The following is a 27208-nucleotide window of genomic DNA, read 5'->3' on the forward strand; positions in this document are numbered from 1 at the left end:
TATTTCTCCCACAAAAGAAACTTATCATGCCAAGGCAGTGCCAGGGGTGTGATAGGGGCAACAGAGAGTGTTGTACCCAGAACACTGATCTGCTTAGAGATTGCTCTGCTTTCCTCAAATGGGGGGCATACAGGACACCCCAGGAAAGTTCACTGAACCCAACTCCTCTTTCCATTTGGTAAACCAGAAATGCAATTGGCTCCTGGGGTTTTTGAACAGATATCAAGCCCACCTACCCTAACAGGAGGAAGGAGTCCCCAGTTTCCCAATTGGAAATCCAAAATATTGCACCTTTCTTGAAAATACAAGTTATTTAGGAGTCTAATGCTTCACTCCTGTTTTGCTACTAAAGCTGTATGTAAAGTATTAGAGGAATTCAATATTTAAAAGGAAAGTTTTTTAAAAAGAAATTTCCTCAAAACAACAACAAAAATTGAGCACACACTGGTTTCTAATGAGAATGCTTTTGTTCCATTCTCAAGCTGCCGCCTACATATCCAGAGCAATAAGGATGGTCAAAATATTTTCTCCACTTACTTAGAAAAAGAAAATACTTTATTCAACTGCTAAATTTTGTCTGCTTCAAAGTCATCCCAACTACTACACAAACATTTTTTAAAAAATAAAAATGCAAACACTGTACTGTAAATCACATATGAGCATTCTAACAGGGCACTCAGGATGAGAAGTTTTTGGAAAAAGCATCGGGGGAGGTGGGGAGGTCAGAATACTGATTAATCACATGTGGTGTGGCTGTATCACACAACAAAATCAAATGTTCAAGTGTTTACATTATTTGTTTATAGGACTATGGGGGAAATGGGGTTGGGGGGAAGTCAGGGAGACTATACTTTGGCCCCTTATGTTAAGAATTCTGAAATATACTTTGGCATTTGCACAGAAAAACAAAAGCAAATAATCAGGGAGTATACCATCAGACCATTTACACATTCCCACATTGACACGCAAGATCAAAGCTCTCCGAAAATGCCCAAGCTTTAAAGGAGGAACACAAATGTCTCTTTTGCCAGAGGTCTTGCATGCCCAGCACTGGCAGGCACGCCAGACAGGAGAGAAAGGGGAGGAGGAGGAGGAGTGCTCAGTTTTGGAAACACAGGGGCCAGGTCACCAAACCCGCCTCACACAAGGACGTTTGTAAAGTGAAACACTAAAACAGACATGCTTGTGGAAATCTCCAGTTCTTCAGCAGCATTTCTCAGAGAAAAATTGTGTGTTCTTGTCAGTTTTTTAGTTATTTTTGCAAACCTGGCAATATCTTTAATCTTTTTTCTGTTGTTGTTGTTGTTGTTGTTGTTGTTTTGTCGGAGCAATCTGTATCTTACGCATGACACCCATTTGAAGGTCTTTTGCTCCTCGAGGCGGAGGACTCCTTTGGCGCCCGGTGCCTGGTGCAAGAGACACAAACAGCGCCAGAGAGGCGCTTCAAGCCTTTCTGAAAGACGCTGTTGGACAGGCTGTAGATGACACAGTTGCAGAAGCTGTTGCTGATGGCAAGCCAGGTGGTCAGGAAGGAGGCTGCTCGGCTGTGGTAGACAGAAGAGCTCTCCAAGAGGAAGTAGATTATGTAGGGGAGCCAGAGGATGTAGAAGACGCTGGTGATGCGCAGGAGAACCATGGCATAGCGCTTGTCTGGGCATGGCTGGGCATCAGCCGCTTCCCCTTCTTGGGAGCTGAACCGCACGCGCCTCTCATTGATCTCTTTTGTGTGCTGCTGGCAAATGCGGAAGATGCTGAAATAGGTGAAGCAGACCACGAAGGCTGCTGGTGCGTACAGCATGATGATGATGAAGAGGGTGAAGATGGCCCAGGTGTCCCAGGAGTCAGCACACCACTGAAAAACATCCCCGTGATAGCCGGGCTTTCCCCAGTCAAAGAAAGCCGGGAGGAACACGGCGCCCGAGTACAGCCAGATGAACAGGATGCAAACCCGGAGGCGGCAGGGGGTGACCAGGGTGTTGTAGGACAGAGGCTTGGTGATGGCGATGTACCTGTCCACGCTGATGCAGGCCAGGGAGGTCATGGAGACGCTCTTGAGCACGGAGACCACGTAGCCAAAGGCTCTGCAGATCACAGACTCCGGCAAGAAGGTGACCCGGTAGTGCAGCAGAGAGAGTGAAGGCACCAGGCAGCTCACACCCACCAGGAGGTCAGCGTAGGCCATGGTCTGGATGAAGTAGCTTGTCGTGTGGTGGTTCAGCAGTGGCGCACAGTGGAAGACGAAGATGACCACAATGTTGCCCGAGATTATGAGGACGGTGAGGAAGACAATGACGATCAGCTCCAGCAGGCAGGTGTCCAAGGCCTCCGGATAGCCGGCAGCCAGGAGGCAGAAGGGCCTGCTGCTGCTGCTGTGGTTGCTACCATCGAGGGAGGCATTCATCTTGCGTCGGTGGCAGAAACCCCTCACTCTGCTGCCACTGATGGTGGATGCTGCCTGGCTGCTTCTGCTGTCATTGCAGCTGCCACACGTGCCACCCTGTCAAAGCCCAAACAGGAGATGGAGAGGGATGCAGAGGCTCCCTGGAGCTGCTGGGCATTGTCCGCAGTGGCTCCCTCCTGGAAACACCAGTTCTTTGGGCTGCAGCCTCCACAGCCACCGCCCCCTCCTCCTCCTCCTCCTCCCTCTCTCTCTGCTGGCAGCTCAGCAACACACCACGCACAGATGCGTGGAAGGGGGGGGCGATAGAGAAAAGGGATGGAGGGAAGCTCGTTTGCTTGTGCAATTGGGGGGGGAGATCCAGCAATAGCCACGCGAGGGCGGGTGCTAGATGAAAAGGAAAGGAGGGAGGGGTGCCTTTACAGCATCCCCCCTCCCATAGCTTCAGGACGCGTACAAGCCGGCCTCCTCACCCACAACGCTGCAGGACTTCGGCTAGCCTCTCCGCAGCCGGCTGGAGAATGGGCGCCGCCGCCGCGCCGGATCCCGCACCTCTCCGTCGATGCAGGAGTGAGGAAAGAGGAGGAAGAAGAGAGGGTCCGGCCTGCGGGTCCCTCCCCCTCCCCCACGGCTGAGCTAGGCTGAGCTGCCCTCCTGCCTACCTGCAGCCGAGAGGGACAAAGGCGAAGCAAGCGCCGGGAGCAGACGCAGAGGGACGCAGCAGCGGCTGCTTTTGATGCGCCCAGCCAGGCAGAGCAGCTGCCGGCCGTAGAAGAGCCTGCGCGGCGCAGGGGGAGGAACCCAGGTGCGAGGGAGGGGGCGGACAAAGGAAGACGATCCAGGCGGCGGCGGCGGCGGCGGCGACAGGAGGGGTGGGGGCGCAGCCAAGAGCCTCCCTTCCGCGCCCGGATAGCCGCAGCAAAGGCGCGCGCGCCCTCGTTTCCCGGCTCGATCGCCGGTGCGCCCCCTCATCTCCAAAGAGGAGCGCCCCGCCCTTTAGCAAAGAGGAGCCGCGGCTGAGTCTGCCAGGAGCCAAGCCCACCCGCTTCGTTCTTCTGAAGGGGCTCTCGGAGGTGCGAAGAGTAATCGTATGCTCAGAGGTCCAGTTCCCTCACAGGTTTGCAACGCGTCTTTCCTTGGCTGATCACCAAGGCATTAAGTTGTTTTTTCCAAAGCTGTCCTTCTTCATCTAAGATGTGCAGCAAAAATCCTAATATGCCCTTCTGAGTTAGACGCATGGGAGTGGGCTGCGAGGGGGCGGGGCAGACGGCATGCTTCACACATCCCAAAGTGCACGCGCTCTCTCCCAAGACACACTCTCCACGTGGTTTAAACCATCTGAACCCAACCCAGCTGGCACACTCCCATGCCCACTGAGATGTTTAAGCTTGGCAATTATGCTCTGCCATGCTCTTAACAGGCCCTAATCAAAATCGCCACTAAATGATAGTGACCTGGACATTATGGGGCAGACACAACTGAAAAGTATCTGTCTTACAATAAGCAGGAACTGTGCAAGAGCTTCCCTCAGAGGATAGCATTAAAGCCTCTATAGAAGCAAACACAAAGGCTGCAATCCCTTGATCAAATCTTAGCTTAATAAGCCACCATATAAAGAAGCTTCAAAAACCTGCATTTAGGCACTTCACTCGCTCCTCTGTGTGAATGAATAAACCAGCCCGGAAGCCACAGTTAAGCCATAGTTTCCTGTTATGTCGAAATGGGGAAACTACGGCTTGTGGATCCCGAACACGCCAGGACACAAAGACAACTTTAAACATTTAAACATAGAAGCCACAACCTTGCTTCAGTGACACAAACAACAGCCAAAATTGAGGCTAACAGGTTCACACACAAACGCTTTATAGGTAATAAAGGTCCTGGAAAACAAGCCTTATGAGCATATGCAAGTCTTCAGCATATGCGCCGCCGGGGTGCAAAGATCCGCCCAGTGCCCCCAAATTTAGACTGCCCACGTCTACACCCAAGATATACTTCTCCGTGGTTGCAGGCAAGGCCATGGCGGCAGCCTGCCCCTCCAAGTCATGCTGCTGTCGCCCCTCAAGAACCAGGCGCCCAATCTCCGCAAAGGCACCCAGCTTCACATCCAGGCACTTTTAAAAGCTCCCCAGGAGGAGGAAGGAGAAGAAGAGGAGGGACGCAGCAGCCAGGCTGATGGTGGGCGAGAGAGCAACACAGGGCAGGACTCTGGGGAGGAGAAAGTGGCCAGGGGGAGGCCAGCTTTGAATGTCAGCTTGATCAAAATTACTTATTTTTTCGTAACAGATAGATAGTTAAAAGCTTAGGCAACTTCAGTGGTAGGGCCCCCCCCCAAAAAAATTCAGTGCCTGGGTGCCCTGAACCCCTGGGTAAAGACAGCCCTGCTTATGAGGAATGGTTGGGGGAGTGGGGTGTGTTTAGGAAAACAGAAGACCGAGAGGAAATATGATAGCCATCTTCAAATATCTAAAGGAGTCACTTAAGATGGAGCAAGCCTGTTTTCTTCTGCTCCAGAGGACAGGACCCAAACCAATGGATTCAAATGACAGGAAAGCATATTATGACTAAACATTAGGAAGGACCTTTTGATGGTTCAACACTGAAACCGACTGTCTTGGAAGGCTGTGGACTTTCCTCCCCTGGAGGTTTTAAAAGGGAGGCTGGATGGCCACTTGTCGGGGATTCTTTAGTTGCGATTACTGCATTCCAGGAGGGGCTTGGGCTAGGTGACCCTCAGGGTCCTTCCAACTCTACAATTCTACTACAGTCATCCCTCAGAAGTCAAATGGAATCCGTTTCAGAAATCCGTTTGACTTCCAAAACATTCGGAAACTCACTCATGCAGTCAATCGGAAGCCGTGGAACCGTTGTCGGATGTTTGGGTTCCAAAGAATGTTCGCAAACCGGAACAATCACTTCTGAGTCTGCGGCGTTCAGGGACCAAAACGTTCAACTTGCAAGGCATTCAACTTCCAATGTACGACTGTATTCTATAACCAGTGGTTTGAACTGTACTGGGAGAGGAATGGAAGCCAGAACTCAACTGATTTAATCCACAAAGAGTTCTGTAAATAGGTGTCAGCACTGCTGTTGGGACAATACCCACCTGCCTGTTGGGGGACGAAGTGCCAATCCCAATCTTTGCTGTTGTGAGATGACAGCCAGAATTATTTGACACATGCCTGGATATGTATTCTCCTGAAAAACTTTCTAACTAGTTGAATGGAAAGGCAAAAGGGCCAGAATATTTACTGCAGCAGCTCTCACTTCATCCAGTTCTATTCGCTCCAGAGACATCTGTTGGGGAAATGGCTCCAGAGCAGCTGCTGCTGCTGCTGCCAACACAGGTGGGTGTGTTAATGTAAGGACATTCTGCCATGTGGGGCATGGACCCACCAGTGAGGACAGAGGGGCAAAAGTCATCAAGGGCAAAGTTCTGAAACAAAGGTTTTGAGTCCTAGCTGAGAAAGGGAGTTGGTTTTCAGAGATATCCCAACTGACAGGCCTTTCAGACACTCCACCAGCTCCTTTTGTAGTTGCATTTGCTCAGCATCTCCTGGATGTCACAGTGAAAACAGAAAGAGGCTTCCCACATTTGACACATCCAGTGTTTCTGTTTCGTTCTGCAGAGCTCAACCGGAAGCTACAGGATGAGGGATTGCTCCTGTGCTCAAATCCTGCTTGTTGGTTTCCCAGAGACACCTGGCTGGCCACTGTGAAAACGGGAGGCTGTCCTGTATGGGCCACTGGTCTGCTTTTGCAGGCTCCTCTTATGTGCCCAAAGGACTCCTCTCGACTCCAAGCCTGACAGCAGTTCATTAACCTGCCAGGGAAACTAGGCGAGTCCATCAGCGTTGCATTATGGATCTCCTCATTTGTTGCTCCCCTTTTGCTGAGCCAGCACAAGCTGAAGCAGCAGCTTGCTGGGTCAGTGGAGCAGCTACTCATGCGGAAGAAGCCAAACAGCCATTTGTGGCTCAGTGCTGCCTCTAAAAAGAAACAACACACAAAATTCAGCCTGTTTAAAAATAAAAATGTACAGTGACAGAGGGATGGATGCTGGTCTGGCTATCAAAGCAAAGCAAGAGATCAAAATTCCCAGGGAGAAAAATCAGACCCTGGTCCTTTGCCCCCACCCTCTCAAAGAAGGGAGAGACCCAGAGGACCAAGCTAGGCTAGAAAGTGCATATCCTGGCTTCTACAACATCCTTCTGGGTTTCTAGGCATATAGCCTTTAAAAGCAGGGGCAAGAGAAGTTGGAAAAGGTCTAGAGCTCAGTGACAGAGCACCTGGCTTGCAAGCAGATGGTCGCAGGTTCAATTCCAGGCATCACCAGGTAGAGTTGGGAAAGAACCATGTCTGGAACCCTGGAGAGTCACTGCCAGTCACAGCATAAACAATAGGGAGATAGATTGAAATAAAGAACATAAGAATAACCTGGTGGATCAGGCCAATGGCTCATCTAGTTCAGCATCCTGTTCTCACAGTGGCCAACCAGATGGCTGGAAGCACATCCTGCAAGCAAGATTTGAGCCCAAGAGCCCTCTCTCCTCCTGTGGTTTCCAGCAACTGAAGCATCGCTGCCTCCTGTGGAGGCAGAACCTGGTCTGACACACTATAAAGGAAGCTTCTTCCTATGTTTTTGAAGTCACAAAATTTGGAGGGACAGGAACCTGAAGATTTTGAAAGGGGCTATTTAAGTTGCTATTTAACTTCCTGAGAATTGGAAGCTGGCATCCAGAAAGCCGGTGGCATTTCTTTTCCTTCCCAGGCTGCATTCACTGTTTCCCAAGTGAATGCAAATTCTACAGCAAGCTCACCCAAAATTCAGAAAGCATTGTTATTCAAAATGCAAATGAGTCAGTTCTCCTCCTGATGTCGCCACCACCACCACCCCCCAGACCAGGAGAGCAACAGCATGGAGAGAGAAATCTCCTGCAAATCAAGCACAGTTAGGATGTTGGAGAAGAGTGGAGAGGTACTGTTTTAGGATAGCAAAAAAAGTAGGCATGTGAGAGTATCATCTACTTTTGGGCAGAGAGAACAGAACCACAGAAACCAGACTTCTTGCTTGCTTGTCTGCCTAGCAAACTCGTAATCCACCAAAACTGGCATTTTTGACAGAATTCTGATTGGAGGCCAGCACCTGCCTGGGAGATGACATTATCTGGAAAACTGATGGAGAAAGGGGAAGAGTGGCTGGTGGGTAGTGTAACAGGTGGCCCAATCAAGAAGATCTAGGACAGGCATAGGCAAACCCAGCCCTCCAGATGTTTTGGGACTACAATTCCCATCATCCCTGACCACTAGGTCCTGCTAGCTAGGGATCATGGGAGTTGTAGGCCAAAAACAACTGGAGGGCCGAGTTTGCCTATGCCTGCTCTAGGAGGCAGCTAAATCAATACTGTGAGCCAATTCAGACAGTAAGTCCCACTGCACCAGTCTCAAAAGACAGACAGCAACGGCAGGACTTGGCCTGAGGAAACTGGAAGGAGATGCAGGTCTGGCACAGAACATATAAACTGCAGCAGCAAGCAAGGAGCAATGCCTTGCAAAGAAAACTAGGTGTTCGAAACTCTGTGTTTGTGGCATTCCACTGGTATGTGTGCTTGTGGGGTGGGGAGAGCATGATTTACAGGTAGGATCAACAGGTACAGGAAGATTAAGTGAATCTCCTATGCAGACCCCACACATTAATACCATGATGCAAGCACGTGGGTGAGTAACACTGTCTCCGTCTGGTTCTGAGCAGGCCAGGCAGATTCCCTGGGACCCGTATGCAATTACTGTTTCCCGTTCCAAATAATCATGCTCTTCTTTCAAAGCTGCATCACAACCTTCTCCCAAGCAACCCAGCAGAATAAGCTGCTAATGCCACCAACTGGAGGGCTTTCCTATATTTCCTGCTTCTTCGGTACCCTTTACCATGCTAGTTACCACAAAGGGGGGGGGGGTTTGCATGCACCTGTCTCCTTCTTTCATTCCACCTTCATTTGACAGGTTTCTGTGCTGCACACCTGGCAAGAGCCCCAGCGTGAAATGTGGGTGGCTTTAAGGCACACAACTGCCACAAATTTAGACTCAGAATACATCTTGCAAATGTCTGTTGACATTAAAACTCATTGCCACAGTGCTGTGCTGCGCTGACAAATGCATCACAGTTTTTACACTCCCAGCATGGACACCAAGTAGGCTGGTGGGTGAGGGATGGAAGAGTCTGTTCCTCTTCTGCCAGCCCACTCACTCGCCTGCATGAAAGTCCTGGTCATCTAAGGCTACCAGGTTAGTTGTTAAATGCAAGGCTGTGGTAAGACATAAAGAAAATGGATTAGCACCAGTTTTAATACGGAAAGAACAGTGAGATCACCACCATCTTCTCGGCAGTTTTTCAAACAGATTTCATTACTTCTGCTGAGCAATCCCAGATTTCTGCCCACCCAGTTCCCAACCTGGTAGATAATAGCATCCATCATTCATTATACTAATTTGATGCTCTCCACAAAACCAGGCCACCATCTATCTGCCCAAATACTCTGCCCCAAGGATTAAGTCACAGACGTAGGACCCAGTTCAACTGTACTTTTATTGGCTTTGGCTAAATGTTTTCATAAGGAACAATGAAGATGAAAAGAGCACTGCCAGAAGTTGACGCAATATAATATATGCAATGCATTATAAATAAATACAAACAAGCTGCATTTAAAAAACCCACTGAGCTAATTTTGCTGACTGACACTTTCAGTGAGCACATCCAAGCCAGTGGCAGTAAAAAAGAAGCAACAGAGGCTGTTGTTTAAACAACAAAAGAAAGGAGGAAACAATTTTTTTAAATGGTAAGGCCGCATTTGTGTTTCTACAAAGGTTGGCACCTACAGTTTTTCCATGCGCCCAAGCCCTTCACCACAAGATTATGACCTTAGGCAGCAGCCTTCCCCAACCCGATGGTTTGGACTACAACTCCCCTCAGTCTCAACTAGCATCGCCCAGGTTGGAGAAGGCTGCTGGGCATGAACAAAGCATAGGACGCAGCAGACCACCAAATGGTGCACCTAGTCAACATCCTTCTTCCTATGGTGGGCTGCTGGGAGCTTCAGGGATACTTACAAGCAACAGCCTTTTGCCCACAGCATCTGCCACTCCATGCACATTCTGCCTCTGAAAATGCAGGCTCCACTCAACTTTCAATAAAGCCATTTTCCACAAATGTGTCTGATTACAGACCAACCTTTGCCAACCCTGGTACATGCTGGCTGGGATTGATGAGGGTTGTAGTTCACTTTACCACATATATGCCTACTCAACCACTTAATTGATTTATTATATTATTTACACCCCACCCATCCAACTAGGTTGCTCCAGCCACTCTGGGCAGCTCCCAGCATCTATAAAAACATAATAAAACGTCAAACATTAAAAACCTCCCAATACAGGGCTGCCTTCAGATGTCTTCTAAAAGTGGTAAAGGAACCCTGGACGGTTAAGTCATGTCAAAGGCAACCATGGGGTACAGCGCTCATTTCGCTTCAAGCCAAGGGAGCTGGCGTTTGTCTGCAGACAGCTTTCTGGGTCATGTAGCCAGCATGACTAAACCGCTTCTGGTGCAATGGGATATCATGAGGGAAGCCAGAGCACACGGAAACGTGTTTACCTTCCTGCCACAGCGGTACCTCTTTATCTACTTGTACTGACGTGTTTTCGAACTGCTAGGTTGGCAGAAGCTGGGCAGAGCAATGGGAGCTCACCCCGTTGTGGGGATTCGAATGGCTGAGCTTCTGATCGACAAGCACAAGAGCAAGAGGCTCAGTGGTTTAGACTGAGATGACCACCCACCTCCCTTAAAAAACTACCCCTAAAAACCCCAGCTATACCCTAAAAGTGGTATAGTTCTTTATCTCCTTGACAGCTGATGGAAGGGCATTCCACAGGGAGGGCACCACAGCCAACTGTAACATCCCTGTAACTTCGCTTCTTGCAGTGAGGGAACCGCCAGAAGACCCTAGGAGCTGTCTGGACCTGAGTGCCTGGGCTGAATGATGAGGGTGGAGATGCTTCTTCAGGGATACAGGGCCAAGGTCAATTAGGGCTTTAAAGGTCATCACTAACACTTTGAATTGTGCTTGGAAACATTGTGGGAGCCAATGTAGGTCTTTCAGGACTGGTGTTATATGCTCCTGGCAGCAACTCCCAGTTACCAGTCTAGCTGCTGCATTCTGGATTAGTTGTAGTTTGCAAGTCACCGTCAAAGATAGCCCCATGTAGAGCATGCTGCAGTAGTCCAACCAGGAGATAACCAGAGCATGTACCACTATGGCGAGACAGTGCACAGGTAGGCAGGGTCTCAGCCAGCCCTGGACATAGAATTGACCTGCACCAGCTGTGAGTCCAAAATGACTCCTAGGCTGTGCACCTGGTTTTCTATGGGCTCAGTTATGCCATTCAGGACCAGGGAGTCCCCCACACCTGTCCTCCCCCATCCCCCCAAAATAGCACTTCTGTCTTGTCAGGATTCAACCTCAATCCATTAACCACCCTCCACCCACCTCCAGACATTCACACAGGACATTCACCACCTTCACTGGTTCTGATTTAAAAGAGAGGTAGAGCTAGGTATCACCCGCATACTGATGAACACCCAGCGCAGCCCCCCCCCCCCCCGATGATCTTGCCCAGCAGCTTCATATAGATGTTAAAAAGCTTGGGGGAGAGGACAGAGCCCAAGTGAGTGCCCAGGGGTCTGAACTCCTGCCTCAACACCACTTTCTAGACACAACCCAGGAGGAAGGACAGTGCCCCTGGTCCCAACCCCTCTTCAATCTGTGGAACCGGAACTGTTACATGTGCCACATAATACTCGTTCTGCACTTATGAGAGTCTTTGGGTAAGGCAGTTTCCACACTTGAAACTCCCTGAATATTAACGTCAGCCAGGTGGCACCGCTTATACACTTTTTAGGCCTGCTGAAAACATTTCTGTTGAGGCAAGCCTATCCAGATACACAGAATGCTGACAAGTCCTTTAACTTGTTATTTCAGTTATTATTTGAAAGATTTAAATAGCTGTTTTTAACTGTTTTTACTGATAACTGTTTTATTCTTTTTGTGGGCCGCTTTAACATTTTTTCTTTACAGTCAAGCAGTCTATAAATGTTATGACATAAAAAAACCCCACTGCTGCCTTAGAATGCATTTACAGCTCTGCCACAGGTGCACATTAACAAGGGAGCAGCGGCAGTGAGTCAGTGCCCTCTCAAGGAAGCATCCGCCGTTACTGGTGATCTTACTGAGGAGCCTCCAATAACCTTCAGAGATGGCTCGAGGATTCCACAGAAACAGACTGAAAGCCATCAGTGCCAAAAAGATGAACGTGTCAGGCAGAGAAATCTATTGGACTAAACCATTCTCTCCCCACCCCCCACGCACAGACAGTTCCATTGGCCTACCTTTGTGATGAGGATCCGGTACTTCTCCACCAGGTGGTCATTGTTGTGACATCCCGCAAGCAGCTGCCAAACCTCCCCCCGGAGAGCTTCAGGGACTCCGCTTCTCACCAGCGTGGACAAGGTTTTTGGTCGCACACTCAGATTCAAGTGCCTGGAAGAGAGGAAGGAGACCAGACATCAAACCAGGAAGGGTGTGCAGGATACAGACCATGGACTGAATGGTTTTGTGTGACTCCAACATCCACAACATCCACATTGATGATGCCTCAGGTCCATGATGCAACCATGGGCCTGTCTCAGTATCTGAAGAAGTGTGGATGCACACGAAAGCTTATACCAAGAACAAACTTAGTTGGTCTCTAAGTGCTACTGGACATTTTTTTTATATATTTCGACTGCGTCAGACCAACACGGCTACCTACCTGAATCTGTCTCACACAGTTATTGGTCCAATGCACAGAAAGTAGCCTTTGATCCACGTGGGGAGGGTGTGGTCTGGAAATGGTGTGTGTTTGATTATCACCCCATTGTCAGAGTCAGATGACTTCCTGGTGAGGTTTGGACTTGCTATGTCTGTCCCCCCTTACAAGGGTGGGAGACCAGTTAGAATGGTCTGCCACCAGAAACAGATGGAATTTGGTGGATTCTTGACTCCTCTGGGGAATTTCCCTGTGGACAGAGGGGGTGTTCCTGTTGAGTTCTTAGTTCCACTGTGGAATGGTGAGACTCATGATCACTTCTGAGTACCCTCTCTAGCCCTGTGGGGTCTGTTTCACGGCTTGGTACATGGAGGAGTTGAGGTCAATGAGGCAGAATGGGAGAGGGTTGGAGCATAAGAGGCACAAATCTCACTAAGGAGCTAAGTGAGCACTTGTTCAAGATCACAATCAGGCCTACCATGTGGCAGTGAGGGCAGCAAAGAGATCCTATTTCACTGCCTCCATTGCATCCTTGGGAAGCCGCACAGCAGAGCTGTTCTGTGTGGTCTGGAGGTTGCTTACTCCTGACCAGGAGGTGGATCTCTGGAGCTCACAGGAACTAGCTGTATCCAGATAGCAAAACACGTCCAAGGATAAAGTTGCTCAGCTCTACAGTGATTTAGATGCTGCTTCTGTGAGAGTACCTGACCAGGTGTTCAATGCAACATCGAGCTCGGTGCTGTGAGATCATTTCCAATTGCTGTGGTCTGGGAATATGGACAGGACACATGAAGTGATCCTTGTCCATCCTGGCTTATTAAAACTAGCTGGGCTGGGGTGAGTGAATGGGTCAAAGGTGTGATAAATGCATCCTTGTGTGATAAGAGCGGTGTCCACTGCCCTAAAAGAGGCAGCCGTGTATCTACTCCTCAAAAAGCCAACCCTAGACCCAGCAGAGTATAACAACTACAGGGTGGTGGAGAGCAACTACAGGCATTCCTGGAATAGAACGATTATCTAAATCCACTACCATCTGAGTTCAGAGTTGGTTTCGGAACTGAACCTTTATCATGACAGGGAGATGGGAGTGTGACCCTGTTACTTCTGATAATTACCGTATTTTTTGCACCATAACACTCACTTTTTTCCTCCTAAAAAGTAAGGGGAAATGTCTGTGCGTGTTATGGAGGGAATGCCTACGGGTGGCACGCCTACAGATTTTCCTACTCTAAAAACTATGTGCGTGTTATGGTCGAGTGCGTGTTATAGAGCGAAAAATACGGTAATTAATTAATTAATTAAAATATTCTGCCTATCTGACTGGATTGCCCCAGCCACTCTGGGTGGCTTGATCTCTGTGGCTTTTGATATCATTGATATCAAAATATCATTGACCACTGTATCCTCCTGGACAGACTTAGTGAGATGGGCATCAGAGGTACTGTATTACAGTGGTTCCATTCACATCAAATTCATGTCCAGAGAGTAGCACTGATTCAGTGCTATTTAATATCTATGTGAAGCTCTTGGGAGCTGCCATTAGGAGTTTTGGGACAAGGTGTCACCAGTATTCTGAAGATATACAGCTCTACTTCTCTTCTGTGTTTTATTTCTAACTATCGGTCGAATAAAGGAAATTGATTGATTGACTGCAACATCTGAACCAGGAGAGGCTGTGAACACTTTGGACCAGTGTCTAGATACAGCAGTTGAATTCTGGGAAGACAAAGGTTATTTGAGTAGGTGGTTCCCACATTCTGGAAATTGGCAAGTTACTTGTTCTAAATGGGGTTGCATCCCCTCCGATGGAGAAAGTGCATAGTTTGAAGGTACTCCTGGATACACCTTTATCACTGGGACCTAGGTGTCCTCTGTGGCTAGGAGTGCCTTTTACCAGCTTCATCTGGTTCCCCAACTACACCTGTTCTGGGACAAAGATAGTCTGACCACTGCAGTCCACGCACTGGTAACCTCGGGACTAGATGACTGTAATGTGCTCTATATGTGGGGCTGCCCTTGGGTCTGGTTCAGAAGCTCCAGCTAGTGCAGAATGCTGCAGCCAGATTGCTGATGGGAGCCTCTCCTCAAGAACATGTGACACCATGGTTAATGGCTGCCCTGGCTGCCCATCTGTAACTGACTCAGGTTCAAGGTACTTGAATTGATTTGCAAAGTCCTGAACAACTAGGGTCCAGCATAGCTCAGGAATCGCCTGAACCCTTCTATCCCAGCTCAATCACAGAGATCAGCTGCAGGAGCATCTTTGGCCATTCCCTGAGTTGGTGAGGCTCATTTCACAACAAGAAGAAATTGAGCCTTTAGTGCCATCAGCCCAGTCATGAGGAACACCCTGCGACTGCTGATTCTGCAGGAGCCTTCTGTGCCAACTTTTAAAGGCCTGACGAAAACTTTTCTGTTCCACAAGACCTATGCAGGCAAATAAGATCTGCTGGTATTTGTTTCTAGTTTCTTTTTGCTTTTAAATTATTTTTAACTTTTCATGATGTTATTGTTTGGTTTTATGTTTTTTATTGTTATAAACCACTGTAACATATTTTTGTATATAAATGTTTTTTTTAAAAAGAAATAATTAAATCCATGCTCTTTTTAAAAAGGATGACAGATCTATCATTTTAGAAATGTGGAGGAAGCACATTCATGTACCGTATTTTTCGCACCATAGGATGCACCGGACAATAGGACGCACCTTGTTTTAGAGGGGGGAGAATTTTCCCCCTCTTGTTTTCCCGCTCTAAAACAAGGTGCCATTTAAGGTGCATTCAGGCGGCTACCTTGGAAGCCTGGAGAGCGAGGGGGGTTGATGCGCACCGACTCCTCTCGCTCTCCAGGCTTCAGGTTCCTTTTGACCTGCTCTTTGGGGCTGGCGGGGAGAAGCCCACCACCAGCCCCAAAGAGCAGGTCAGAGAGCAGCGGGGAGGCTGCTGCCATAGCCGCGCGTCACCTCTCCAGCCGGGAGAGGGTCGTGGGGGGCTTCTTTAGCCACATTTTTGAAGGGGAAAAAGTACGTCCTATAGAGTGAAAAATACGGTATTCAGAAAGGTGGGGGGGGGGACAAGGCCCACAGAAAAAAAAACGGTGTACATGTAAGTAGAATCACAGATCTGAAGAGTTGGAAGGGACCCTGAGCATCATCTATTGCAACCCTCTGAATTTCAGCTAAAGCCTCCATGACACACAGCCATGCAACCTCCCCTTAAAAACTTCCAATGAAGGAGAGTCCACCACCTTCTGAGGCAGTTTGGGAGGCATCAACATCCAAGTGTCCCATGCTCATAAATTGAGGGAAGCAGTTCCAAGGCATGCAGACAGGCACAGAACATCCATTCAACAGAGGCTGATGAATGAGGACTGGCTGGCAGGGCTCATGGCAGCAGGGGACTTCCAGGCAAGGATGCTGGCAGGAGGAGTCTGCGGCAGCGCAGGTAAGCCTTCCACTCTTAGCTGGCTTGTCTATCACATGTGGGAAGTGGCAGTGGGTGAATGTTGACCTCTCTTGCACAGCAGCCTTCAAGGAGCATATCAGGTAGCAAGAAGCACAAGCTGGCTAGGACAGAATGGATCCAGTGTATGGCAGCCTCCAGTGCCCTTACCTGCCTGCCTCTTTGTCATTGTCTTGCCTGCCTTACTCCCAACCATAAGCTTCTTCAAACTCTATTGTGAAACAGTTCACAATAGAGGGGTGAGCCTGCTTACCATTTGGACAAGAGGTCTCCCCATGTCTCAAGGATTTTCTCTGCACACTCTTTGGAAACGTCTCCGGAACCACTCAGGAGAGGCTCATCGTTATCTGTAAGACACAAAACCCATGCAGAGAAAGGGGACATGAGAGCAAGAAGCACCATTTCTGACCTCCATTTAGAAGGAAATACTAGGATGCGCTGCACCTGTTGGATCAGGCTTAACCAGTGCAAACATGGCACAGACAGCAGGGTGGTTCAGCCCAAGCCAGAAGAGGGAGGGGGAAACAACACATCCCTATTTTATGCCGCGGAGCAGGAAAAGATGCTGGGCATGGGGAGCCCTTTCCAGGCGGAAGGCGGCTCTCTTTCTCTCATGCGTAGCCTTCTAGGTCTGTGAGCTAGAAACAGAGTGGGTGCAGCAACATATTTGGCTCTTCTTTTGTACTGTATGCTGCATACTGTATGCAAAAGTCAGAGGTTTCTACACACTCATCAAAACAGGATCACACAAACCTCTATCCCTGGAAGCAAGTGGGAAAAGCACCAGAGCAGGACGCAGCCTGTGGGGAGTCCTGAGGGCTGGACAGAGACCTGGAGGGTTCAATTCAGCCACCAGGCCTGAGGTTCCCCGCTCATGCTCTACAGTCGTGGTCAATTAACCACACAAACTAGAGAGCAGAAACTGAAAGTCCATAAATATGATCTGACCACCACCCTGACCATACACGTGCATGCACACACTGCCTATGCCCCTCCTAGCTCCACCAGCACTTGCCAGCCCAGAACAAAGGCCTGCGCTGAAAGCACCAGCAAGAGTTCTTAGCAGATCACTTAGGATGGTGAGCAAGGGCCTGGTACTTCATCCTCCACCATGGCCAACAGCTAAATGCGGCATAAAATCATAGAATTACATATAGAGTTGGAAAGGTCCTCAAAGGTCCTCTAGTCCAACCCCCTGCAGTGAAGGGATCACAGCTAGATAGGTATCTGCCAAATACGACTTTTGGCTTCATGAAAGCATTGGGAATGCTAGTATGGTAGAGGAGAAGGAAAAGCAGATTAAGTCAACCGAATGCAGCCTTGCCCAACCTGGTGCCCTCCAGATGTTTTAGACTGAAGTTGCAGTAGCCCCAAGCCTAGGGAAGGCACCCAGGTTGTGCTAAGCTGCTGTAGAAGAACAGTAGTAGTATCTGCAGTTACCTTCAGCTTTGAAGCCTTCAGTAAAAACACACACAGCGGTACCTCGGGATGCGAACGGGATCCATTCCAGAGCCCCGTTCACATCCTGAATGGAACGTAAGATGCGACGGCGCATCTGCGCATGCGCGGGTCACGTTTTGCAGCTTCCGTGCATGCGTGTGACGTCATTTTGAGCATCTGCACATGCGCGAGCGGCGAAACCCAGAAGTAACGCACTCCGTTACTTCCGGGTCGCCGCGGAGCACAATCCAAAAGCGCTCATCCTGAAGCACATTCAACCCGAGGTATGACTGTATAGGGCTGTGCAATATCAGGTTTTCAACATCACAATGTATCACCAGCTAAACATTGTGATATAGTGATACATCACCATGTTGATAGGAAGGAGCATCGACCCCAGACCCGCAAGGTGCTGGGATGAAACAGCTGCCACTAGAACCTGGCGCAGGGAGGAAGGAGGCAGCTGGAGAATGAAGGTTAGGTGCCAGCCAGCAAGCCCCACCCATGATGTACTGCCAGGTGAAGACGCCATTGTGATCTGGCCCTCAAATCAGTCCTGGGTGATATATCAATACATCGTCCAAGCCCAAACACATAACGCGTTTGTAACCTTCTCTGCAGCAAACCTTTAGCTGATTCACAGCAAGAGGCAGTCTTGACAAAGCCATCTCCTTGCTCTGCTTCAGAGGGACACAGCTAGTCCCTTCTTACCTTCCTCTTCATCATCCTCTGGTGGGGATGGGATCATGGAGCCCTGAGATCCGGACTGTGGCAGGCGGAGCACTGGGCTCGCGGTGGTTTTTCTCCTCTCCCTTTCTGACTCACTCTCCAGGCATATGACTTCATAGAGTGTGTCTGTGCTGTTCTTCCGGTCCTTCTGCTTTATCTGAAGGATACAGGGCAGATTAGGTTTCAGCACTGTGGAAGAGCTTGACAAGAAATGCCTAGAGAGACTCGCAAGCAACTTTCTGTATATATCTGTGAGAAGGCACAGGAGGAAGAAATTATTCCTATTCAACAACCACAGAGGAGGGAGAAAGAAAATAATTTTGGTTAGTCTTTCCGGATTCCAGAGAGACATCTGCTAAAGGTCCTTTGCTCTGTGGCCAAAATGGCAAAACTTTATGTTAAAGAGCTTTGCTCTTCCTCTCAGAAGGCCTTGATGCATAGGAGCGGGAGAGGGAGAAGAGGGAGGTATGTGGAATTCAGACAACTGCCCCGGATACAGATTCCGCTATGTTCTAGCTCCTTAATGCTTGGGGAAGGGGGATTCCAACTGCCTTCTATAAGGCAGAAAGACAAGACCAATGGATCTTCTGGGGGAGGCTGAGATGCTTATTGTCGTTTAAGTGTTGGAACCAGGACCTGGGAGATGAGGGTGCAAGTCCTCACTCAGCTACAGAGCTCAGCAAGTGACCTCCAGCTAGCCAGGTCTCTCAGCCTAACCTACCTTATAGGGTTGGATGTGAGGATAAATGAGGAGGCAGAGAAACATATATGCCCCTTTGAACTCCTTGGTGGGATAAAAAGGTAATAATAAATAAATAAAATTAAAATATTTTCATTTCAACTTCTGATTCACTGTTCAGAGTTCCTGCCTTACAACCAGGTCCAAGATGGTCCGTCCCCCCCCAACAGAAACCATTTCCAAAAATTAAGCTCAGGCTTCATTTTTTCTGGAAAAAGTGAGTTATTCTTTTCACCAGGCTGCCGCCTCTGGTAAAACTCCAACATCACTGGTAAATAAAGATAAGCATACACCCTTAACCACTTGCAGCATGGCTGCTCAGATGTCTGTAAGAATCAGGTTCTCTTTGGAGGTTTATCAGGCAAAATCTCTTTAGCACCTCTTCAAAAGAAATACCCCAAAACAAAGCAGTGCCCCTCCGCCCACAACACCCAAGATGAGCCTGGTCCTTGTAAAGAGTCAGATTGGGGCTGAGAACAAGCCAAGACCAAATGAGATAACAAGCCTCACAATGAGAGTGGGTGGAGCGAGACAAGAGCCAACAGAATTAGCTCAGTAAGATAAACTTCCTTAAATTAACAAGGCTTATGCTTTTAGGGCCGAGAAATATTTATAGCCAAGAGAAGCAATTGTTCAAACTTCTCCACATTTCACCTTCAAGAGCATAACCTCAAAGACTTCCCACACACCCCTGCCCAACGTGCCAAGGCATGAAGTTCCACTTCTCCAGTGGAACCTCAAATGTGCTGCAATCATCTTCCTTTGATTTACAAGCAACTCCCCATATGTGTGGGGTTGTATTCTGGGGCACTATGCGCGTCAGCAGTCGTGTGTAAGCCCATTCCGCACCGAAAAGGATGTGTGTGTCAGGGGTTGCATGTCAATCAGATGCCACCCATACTATTTATTTGATTCACATCCCCCCTTTCCCCCCCAATGAGCTCAAGGTGGCGTACATGGTCTCTTTCTCCCCATTTCATCCTCAAAACAATCCTGTGATGTAGGTAGGTAGGTTGGTTACTGTCTAGGGTTACTGTCATCCTTAGGGTTTATGAGGGAGGGAGGAGGGGGACAGAAAGAGACCGAGGCTCCAATGGACACTACACACTGGCTAGCCAAGTATCTCCAGAAAGTCATTTTCCATCACTTGAACTTTGAACTTTTAAGTGACACACCACGACACCCACCAAACCAAGCAGCCCAGAGAAGGCTGTAGCCCCACTTAGCATTCCAAGGCAGGGAGCAACTCTGCCCATCCCTGGGCTGTGTGAGAAGGGAAAAGATGCATAAACCCAGCCTCTCCCAACCCTCCCAGCGATAGGTAGGAAGTACTGCCTGCGCAAGGGCTGGGCTCAAGCCCTCAAATGGCACCAGGTCCAAAATTTTAGCTTTCTCCTCCATGCGAGACCAGAGTCCCAGACGAACATAACTCAAAGGACCACAGAGTTAGGGAAGGAACGAAAGGGCCCGCCCCACAATATCCACACCACTAAGGATGGGACCCACAAGCGTTACCTGCTTCAGCTTCAGGAAGAAGTTCTCTGTGGAGCTCCGCTTGCTGAAAGGCCAGAAGAGCCTCTCGCTGGCAGGGCACACACGGACTTTGGTCTCCAGGAGGAACCGCACAGGCTCCTGCACCTCAGTGATCACCAAGTCGACAGCCGTGGTCAGGAACAGCACTTTGTCTAAGGAGAGGAAGCAGGGAAGCTGGTGTTTCCCCTTTGGCCATTCAACACAGCCCTTGCCCTGTGCCTGTGGCCCAAATCGACCATGCCAGTGTGTCCAAGACACAGGTAGCCAAACCCCAGGTACATCCATACAATGGCGACTAAGCGGGGTTATTCCCAGGTTAAGGGTGAACAGCACTGTAGCTAAAAGTTGTTGTAGTAGTAAATTATTATTATTATTATTATTATTATTATTATTATTATTATTATTACATAAAATACCTCACATTTTCCCCACCTGTTAAAATCACTTTTACTGTGATCTGAAAACATTTGCACGTCTCCCCATCCCATTTAAGATCAGACAGAGATTGCAAGGAAAGGGGAGTGGATAGAAAGAGACTTTTAAAGGTTTTTGTAAGCATCCTCTCTCTTCCCTTTAAAGTCCCTGAGATTGGGAATTTAAAAGGGAAGAGGGAGACAATTTGCAAAGGCTTTTTCAGGCCTCTCCCCTATCTCACTTCAATCCTGAAAGTGGGGTGGGGAGTGAAGTTTGCAAAGCATTTGGCAAGCAAAGGTGATGGAGGGGATTTTTCCAGCACTGTTTCTGCTTCTTTTTGCTTGCCTTATTTATCTATTGATTAAAAAAAAATTAAATTGATATTCATTAAAAAATACCAAAGTGCCTTGACTGTGTGTGCCTGTTCCCAGCCAAGAACCAGCATGAACAGCCAAAACTGAGCAGGATTTAGCCCCTCCTCTTCAGCCGACAAGTGGACGGCTAGATCCTACTTCGGGCTACAAGTCGCCATCTGCACAGCCAAAGCAGAATTGAACCCCACCTTCCTGTCCATCATGAGTCACTTCAGCTGAGGGACAGGTAGGTGTGGTTTCAAGGAAAAGGTCTTGCAGGCCAAACCTCATCTTGGTGGGCCAAGATTGGCTTGTGGGCTGGAGGTTCCTCATCCCCACCTTAACTAGCCCATGACGGAGAACCTGGTACATTTCCTCCCAAAAGAGCACTCCATAAACCAGGCAATGTTGTAGCTCACAGCCAGTATTTTGAATGGAGTCCAGAAACAAAGTGATCTCCCGGCAAGGGGAATTACATTTCCCAGCATCTGCTTCACATCTTATGTGGGCTGTCCTATCGTTTTGGTGCTATTCTCCTGCCATTGCTCCCACCTGAACTGCCTTCCAGAATCTGGCTTGAAGGGTTAGAACACAGAGACATCAATTACGTCTCCATGCCACACACACACACACACACCCTAACTCAACGCCATCTCAGCTTGACAAAACATTCTTGACAAAACAGGTTGGCAACTTGCTGACTTGGGACCAGGTGCACTCCTGGATTTCACTTTTTTGTGGCTCTCAAACGCTTCTGAAGTTACCCCATTCTTCCATCCCATCCAAGTTCCTTCCTTCCTATTCTTCCTGATTTTATAAAAGCATGACAACAAACAAGTAGGCTTTAACTAAAGTCAGAAAGGAATTAATTTCACTTGCTTCGCAGAACAGTAATTGTATCGGTCCACTATAGTACTAACAAGAAATCCTCTGTATGCTTCTTTGAGTGTACTCCAATCCAACTCAGTGGAGCTTACACGCACCTAGACCTGCAGGGGACTAGCAATTCTAATGTGAAACAGCCATGGTGAAAACTGATAAAAGGCGGTCTTATTTCAAGGTTAGTTTATCCAGAAAACTTAAGTCTCCGGCTCCACCCACTGTCAGTATGTGGCTCTGAACAGATGACCCCAGATGGAATGAGGTCCTCGATAGGAAAACAATTCCCTACATTCGACTATCTGGGATTGGCCACTGATTATTGCACACATATCTAGAAAAATATACAGGAAACAACTTACACATCTCAAGCAATCTGACCCAAACAGAAAAGTCACTGATCACAAACCTTTCGGTGTTTCTTCATTCAGTTTATGGAAGTGTGGAGACTTTGTGTTCCAGCTCCCAGTGATGACATAGGACTTCCCATCAGAGCTTTTGCCCATAGACTCCTAAAACCACAGAACAGGGTGAGTTAAAACAAAGCCCATAGGCTCTGCTAGATCAGATCACAAAATACACTTGAAATCACTGGAAACACACAAGCATCATGTCATTTAGTGGGGCTATTTGAGGGGGAAATCTCTGGAAACTGAAGGGCACCTTACCAGATCCAACAGGTGCATATTGCCACTCTGCACATCCTTCCCAGGGCTGAGGAGGAGCCCAAAACACCTGTGATTTAAAAAGAAAAAAAGCCAACCTCTAGCAACCATTTCCATGCGGAACTGTAGTTCTGAAAAAGGTAGTCAGATTTTATGGGGTACTTTGGTGGAGAAAAATCACAGTGTGTACTAAACTGTTTAACAACTGCCCCATCAGCTCTTAGAGAAGAACTGAAATGAGGAAATGGGCAGCAGGGTTAGAGGAGATTTTCAGCTCAATAGTACTTTACAAGTACTTATTTTATAGATTTTATCATGCTTTTCAAGGGAGTCTCATCACAAAGCGGTGAACACAATACAAAAGAGACCATTCAAAACTTAACACAACTCCAAACCTTAAAAATGCCAGCACACACAAAACCCGCTACAACCCACCAAGCACAGTAAGAATAAACGTTAGCAGCATTTCAGCATTCCACATAACAACAACTTTATTATTTGTACCTCACCTATCTGACTGGGTTGCCCCAACCACCCTGGGTGGCTTCCAACAGACATAAGAAGGCAATAAAACATCAAACATTAAAAAACTTCCTTATACAGAGCGGCCTTCAGATGTCTTCTAAAAGTTGTGTAGTTCTATATCTCCTTGACATCTGATGGGAGGGCATTCCACAGGGAGGGCACCACTACCAAGAAGGCCTTCTGCCTGGTTCCCTGTAACTTCTTGCAGTGAGGGAACCTCAGTGTGTAGGCTGAATGATGGGGGCAACAGGGAGGGGGCCTGTCTGATCTTACTTGGGGGAGAATTCCATGGGTGTGGGGCCACCACAAAAGATGCCCCTTCCTGCATGCCCACCAAAGCTCTCCAGAGGAAACAGACACAAAGGTACCTTTCAATTGCCAGTTCTTTGTTGGTTGTCTGTTGTACGTAAATGACGATCTTCTTGTCGATGCCTTGGCGCAGTTTAAAGCACTGCCGGTCCTTGTCTTTGGGGACAGCACTGTGGTCAAAAAGGGAAATGTTCACACGGTCCTCTTATTTGTAGTCACAAATTTGAGAACAGAATCAGTAGGCAAGTGACAGTTTTCACAGCCTGGTGAGTCCAGAAATCTAAGCGAGTTGGTGATTCGACAAGGACAACAGCATGCCCTAAAACAGGAATCACCAACATTTGCAATCTCACACACCTCTCTCTTGCTCCCCATCCCACACCTGAAATAAGGCGGGGGGGAGGGGGGAATCAATGCTTATAGTTTCTTTCAAGCATATTGAGGGTGGTGGGTAGTCTTAATGGAAAACTGCAGCTTGGGAGGCAAGAATTAATCTCCAGGACACACACACACATACCACAACAACAATTAGGCTTGAAAAGGCTTTTTAGAGTCTGATTGTGGCAGGGTATGGAAGGATGGTAGGAAATAAGTGTTCCAACCAATATTGGAGAACAAACAGTAGAGTGTAGAGGAATGAAAACATAAGGAACTGGAAGCCCAAGAACGGGGTGAGAAGATCTAAGATTTAGCTGAGGTGATAACTGAAGACTGGGTTTTTTTAAAAAAAAAAACCTAAGATGTATTAGAATGTATGTTCCTATCAACAATACGCACAGCACTCTCCTTTAAAAGAGGCACCAAGATTTTAAAAAGGCATTTTTTTTTACTCAGCCACCAGTCTGTTTGACACATGTAGAGCTGCTATGGCAAGAACGGACAGCAGGTGGCCTCACAGCTCTATGACTCCAAAGGCAGTGCATATCAGAAGAAAAAAAGGGTGGTCACTAGATAAAGCATGCCAAGGATACTACAGGTCCTCAGTTTTCTGGGCTTGGCAATGGGCGCTCAAATGCAAGAAAGTCAAGAGACCAATATCTCCAGCATGTATCCAATGGGAAAAAACCCTTACGCACACACACAAAAACCCGCTTTGAGGGAAGGAGGCTGGACAATATGGGCCACTGCCCTGATACAACAAGGCTCTTCTGCTTTAAAAAAAAAAAATTAAAATAATTTTTATTACATTTTCAATTTTTGTAATCACAATATCCATACGAAACATCAATAAACTCAAACCTCGCTCTTACCAGAGCATCGACCTCCTCCCGCCCCTCTTCATGACTTCCATATATATTTACTTTAATCTTAGCATTTCTATAAGCACTTTTTTTTACCTTCTCTCTTATTTTTATATTTCCCCTTCCAGCAAGGCTCTTCTTATGGTCTCAAGGGAGACCTGGAGGGGCACAGTTCCCCGTTGTGGTCTTAGGAGGCCCTCCTCTTTAAGCAGTAAGGTATATTACTTCACTTTAAAAATATGGTTGGCCAGCCCTGGTGCCTTTGTTGGGCTGTCCTGCTCCTTCTCCTGGGAGGGGTCCGGAACTTCTGAGTGTTGCCTTGTCAGGGCCAGGATCCAGCCCCCCCTGATCCAGCTGCATGGTGGCTCTTCCCTTCTTAACAAAAAGGCCACTACTGAACAAAGTCCACACCAGAAGAAAACAGCATATAAAATTCCCATACCTGATTTCAGACAAGGTACTTCACATTTACCCCATTTTTATTGGGTGGTAGCCAACGGAGTCCATATTTATTTCAATGGGTCTACTCTGGGAATGACTTAGTCATCTATAACCCATTTTAGCTTCCCATTTACTGACCCCTCGTTAACCACACCCCCTGCATCATTCATAAAAAATAAAATATACCATTTTTAAAAGGTTAACACAATACAATCAGACTCTATCCACATAAAGACCATATCAAGCAACATAAGACAATTCTTTAAAAAGCATTTCAAAATCCAGCTAAAAATAACTTGGACCATATTTCATGTTAAAAAGGGTTCTGGAGAGGAAGTGGGGAAACCACACCTGAAATATCCTTTCCCATCATCTTCTTTTATTTCCAGAGAAACGGAGAAAGTAAATATGTCACTCTCTGGTGTCTGCGGAGCAGAGGGAGCAGCAAGCGGGGTTTGTTTGGCAGAGCGGCGGAAGGCGGTGGCAAAACTGTACAGGATCCGACTCACCTGTGGACACGAAGAGCCAGAGAGAAAGAAAGTCAGCAGCTGGGATTCCTAGTGGGGAGCAGAGTTAGGGAAACGGCTCTTTTGTTATTTCTGGGGGGGAAGGAGTTCGTGGCTGGCTTAGCAGCTATCCAGTGCGCTTTTGAAGTTAATGAGGATTTCAACACAGGGCTGGTGAGACACTCTAATGTAGTTTTCCCCAACCTGGTGCCTTTCAGAGGCTTTGGACTACAACTCCACCAGCTCCACCTAGCAAAGGTTAATGGCCAGGCATGGCAGAAATTGTAGTCCAAAACCTCTGGAGCACACCCAGTTGAAGGCGGCTCTTATAACTGCTACATTACACCCACTCTGTTTGTTTTGATAGGATATGCTTTTCCGCTTTCATTAGGATTCTCCAAACTCCCTTCAGTTGCTCAGCCTCACTCTTTGAATTTGGTGCCTGAATGGAACACCTCTGCCATGGCTTCCTTTAACAGTGCAATTCAGTGCAATTACTTTCAGAAGTAAGTTCTACTGTGTTAAGTGTACACAAGGCTGCAGCCCAAGTCTGTGACTATGAGCCAAATCAGAAATTTGTGCCAAAATCTAACAAATTATTCCATCTTGCAAGTGCATATCTTGAAATCCTTCTCAGCAACACTGCTCGTTATCAACGCAGAAAATAAAGGCCTGATCACAGTCAGAGTTTAATGAGCCCAGCACAGAATAACTAGCATAGTATGATGCTAAACTGTCAGCACAAATAAATGGCTGGAAGCAGAAGATCTGCATCATCAGGGTTACCAAGTATCACTAAGAAGGTACTGACATTATACAAAGGAGATTCCTTCTTTGGCAGGAAGAGGAGGACATAAATTTAATTAATAAATGAAATACAGTGGTGCCTCGCAAGACGAAATTAATTCATTCCATGAATTTTTTCGTCTAGCGAATTTTTCGTCTTGCGAAGCACAAAATCCCATAGGAATGCATTGAAAATCAATTAATGCGTTCCTATGGTCAAAAAAAGTCCAAACAAAGCCAAATTTGGTACAACAAGAGTTTATTAAGTGCTCTTTAAAGTCACACATACTGTAAAGAGCATTTCAAAATTCAAACCCAGAATTTTTTTTAAAAAAACAGCAGTGGCCCAATGGTCACAGAAAATCATAAAAATGCAGAAAAAAACCCACAAGCTTCCAGATTCTTGCAAACCCCTCCCCAACTGTTCCCCCAGCCACCCAGCACACAGAAATTCAAATCCAGATTTTTTTTAAAAAAACAGCAAAGTGGCCCAATGGTCACAGAAAATCATAAAAATGCAGAAAAAAACACACAAGCTTCCAGATTCTTGCAAACCCCTCCCCAACACCAAGTCCTTGAATTCCAAACACCCCAACCCAAAATCCAACCCCCCCCCCCAAAAAAAAGTTTTAAAAGCTTAACTTACCAAATGGCTGCAAAAGAAGTTTTGGAAAAGCTTCAAAAATCACCAAAGTCTTTAAAAACCTCAAAAAAGGCTACTATGTACACTGCGTTCTATGAGTTGCTCCTCAAAGTCAAGTCGCAACTGTATTAATTGTGTTAAGAAAAAGGAAACAAACTTGCAAGACGTTTTCGTCTTGCGAAGCAAGTCCATAGGGAAATTCGTCTTGCGAAGCAGCTCAAAAAACGGAAAACCCTTTCGTCTAGCGAGTTTTCCGTCTTGCGGGGCACCACTGTATACCTAACTGCC

The 27208-nt window shown here is 47.5% G+C and overlaps 2 protein-coding genes and 2 long non-coding RNA genes across 5 annotated transcripts in view; 2 read left to right on the forward strand and 2 right to left on the reverse strand.

Annotated features, from left to right (window-relative positions):
• LOC310836556 overlaps nt 1-27208 on the forward strand; it is a 205326-nt gene that overhangs the window by 134096 nt on the left and 44022 nt on the right. The window lies entirely within an intron of this gene.
• The window catches only part of LOC310836557, a 104486-nt gene that overhangs the window by 45171 nt on the left and 32107 nt on the right, over nt 1-27208 (forward strand). The window lies entirely within an intron of this gene.
• Nucleotides 1-27208, reverse strand: part of RABGAP1 (RAB GTPase activating protein 1) — a 91927-nt gene that overhangs the window by 39166 nt on the left and 25553 nt on the right. For both annotated transcript variants that reach the window (XM_083721680.1, XM_083721681.1), the window contains 8 exons: nt 25337-25494; nt 23363-23473; nt 22473-22539; nt 22214-22316; nt 20141-20310; nt 17869-18043; nt 15971-16064; nt 11838-11988 (listed from right to left, as the gene is read on the reverse strand). In XM_083721680.1, the coding sequence (XP_083577806.1) occupies nt 11838-11988; nt 15971-16064; nt 17869-18043; nt 20141-20310; nt 22214-22316; nt 22473-22539; nt 23363-23473; nt 25337-25494 (1029 nt within the window). The remainder of the gene's footprint in view (nt 1-11837; nt 11989-15970; nt 16065-17868; nt 18044-20140; nt 20311-22213; nt 22317-22472; nt 22540-23362; nt 23474-25336; nt 25495-27208) is intronic.
• GPR21 (G protein-coupled receptor 21) lies at nt 534-5103 on the reverse strand. Its single transcript, XM_083721867.1, has 2 exons — nt 2872-5103; nt 534-2497 (listed from the first exon to the last, which is right to left on the reverse strand). The coding sequence occupies exon 2, from the start codon at nt 2399-2401 to the stop codon at nt 1340-1342; it is 1062 nt and encodes a 353-aa protein (XP_083577993.1). The 5' UTR covers nt 2402-2497; nt 2872-5103; the 3' UTR covers nt 534-1339.

The sequence above is a fragment of the Podarcis gaigeae genome (assembly GCF_964106915.1).
Source record: "Podarcis gaigeae genome assembly, chromosome: Z".
Taxonomy (NCBI): domain Eukaryota; kingdom Metazoa; phylum Chordata; class Lepidosauria; order Squamata; family Lacertidae; genus Podarcis; species Podarcis gaigeae.

Excerpts from the sequence above, each read along its gene's own strand:
- GPR21 (XM_083721867.1), bottom strand. The coding sequence starts at position 2,401 with ATGAATGCCTCCCTCGATGGTAGCAACCACAGCAGCAGCAGCAGGCCC.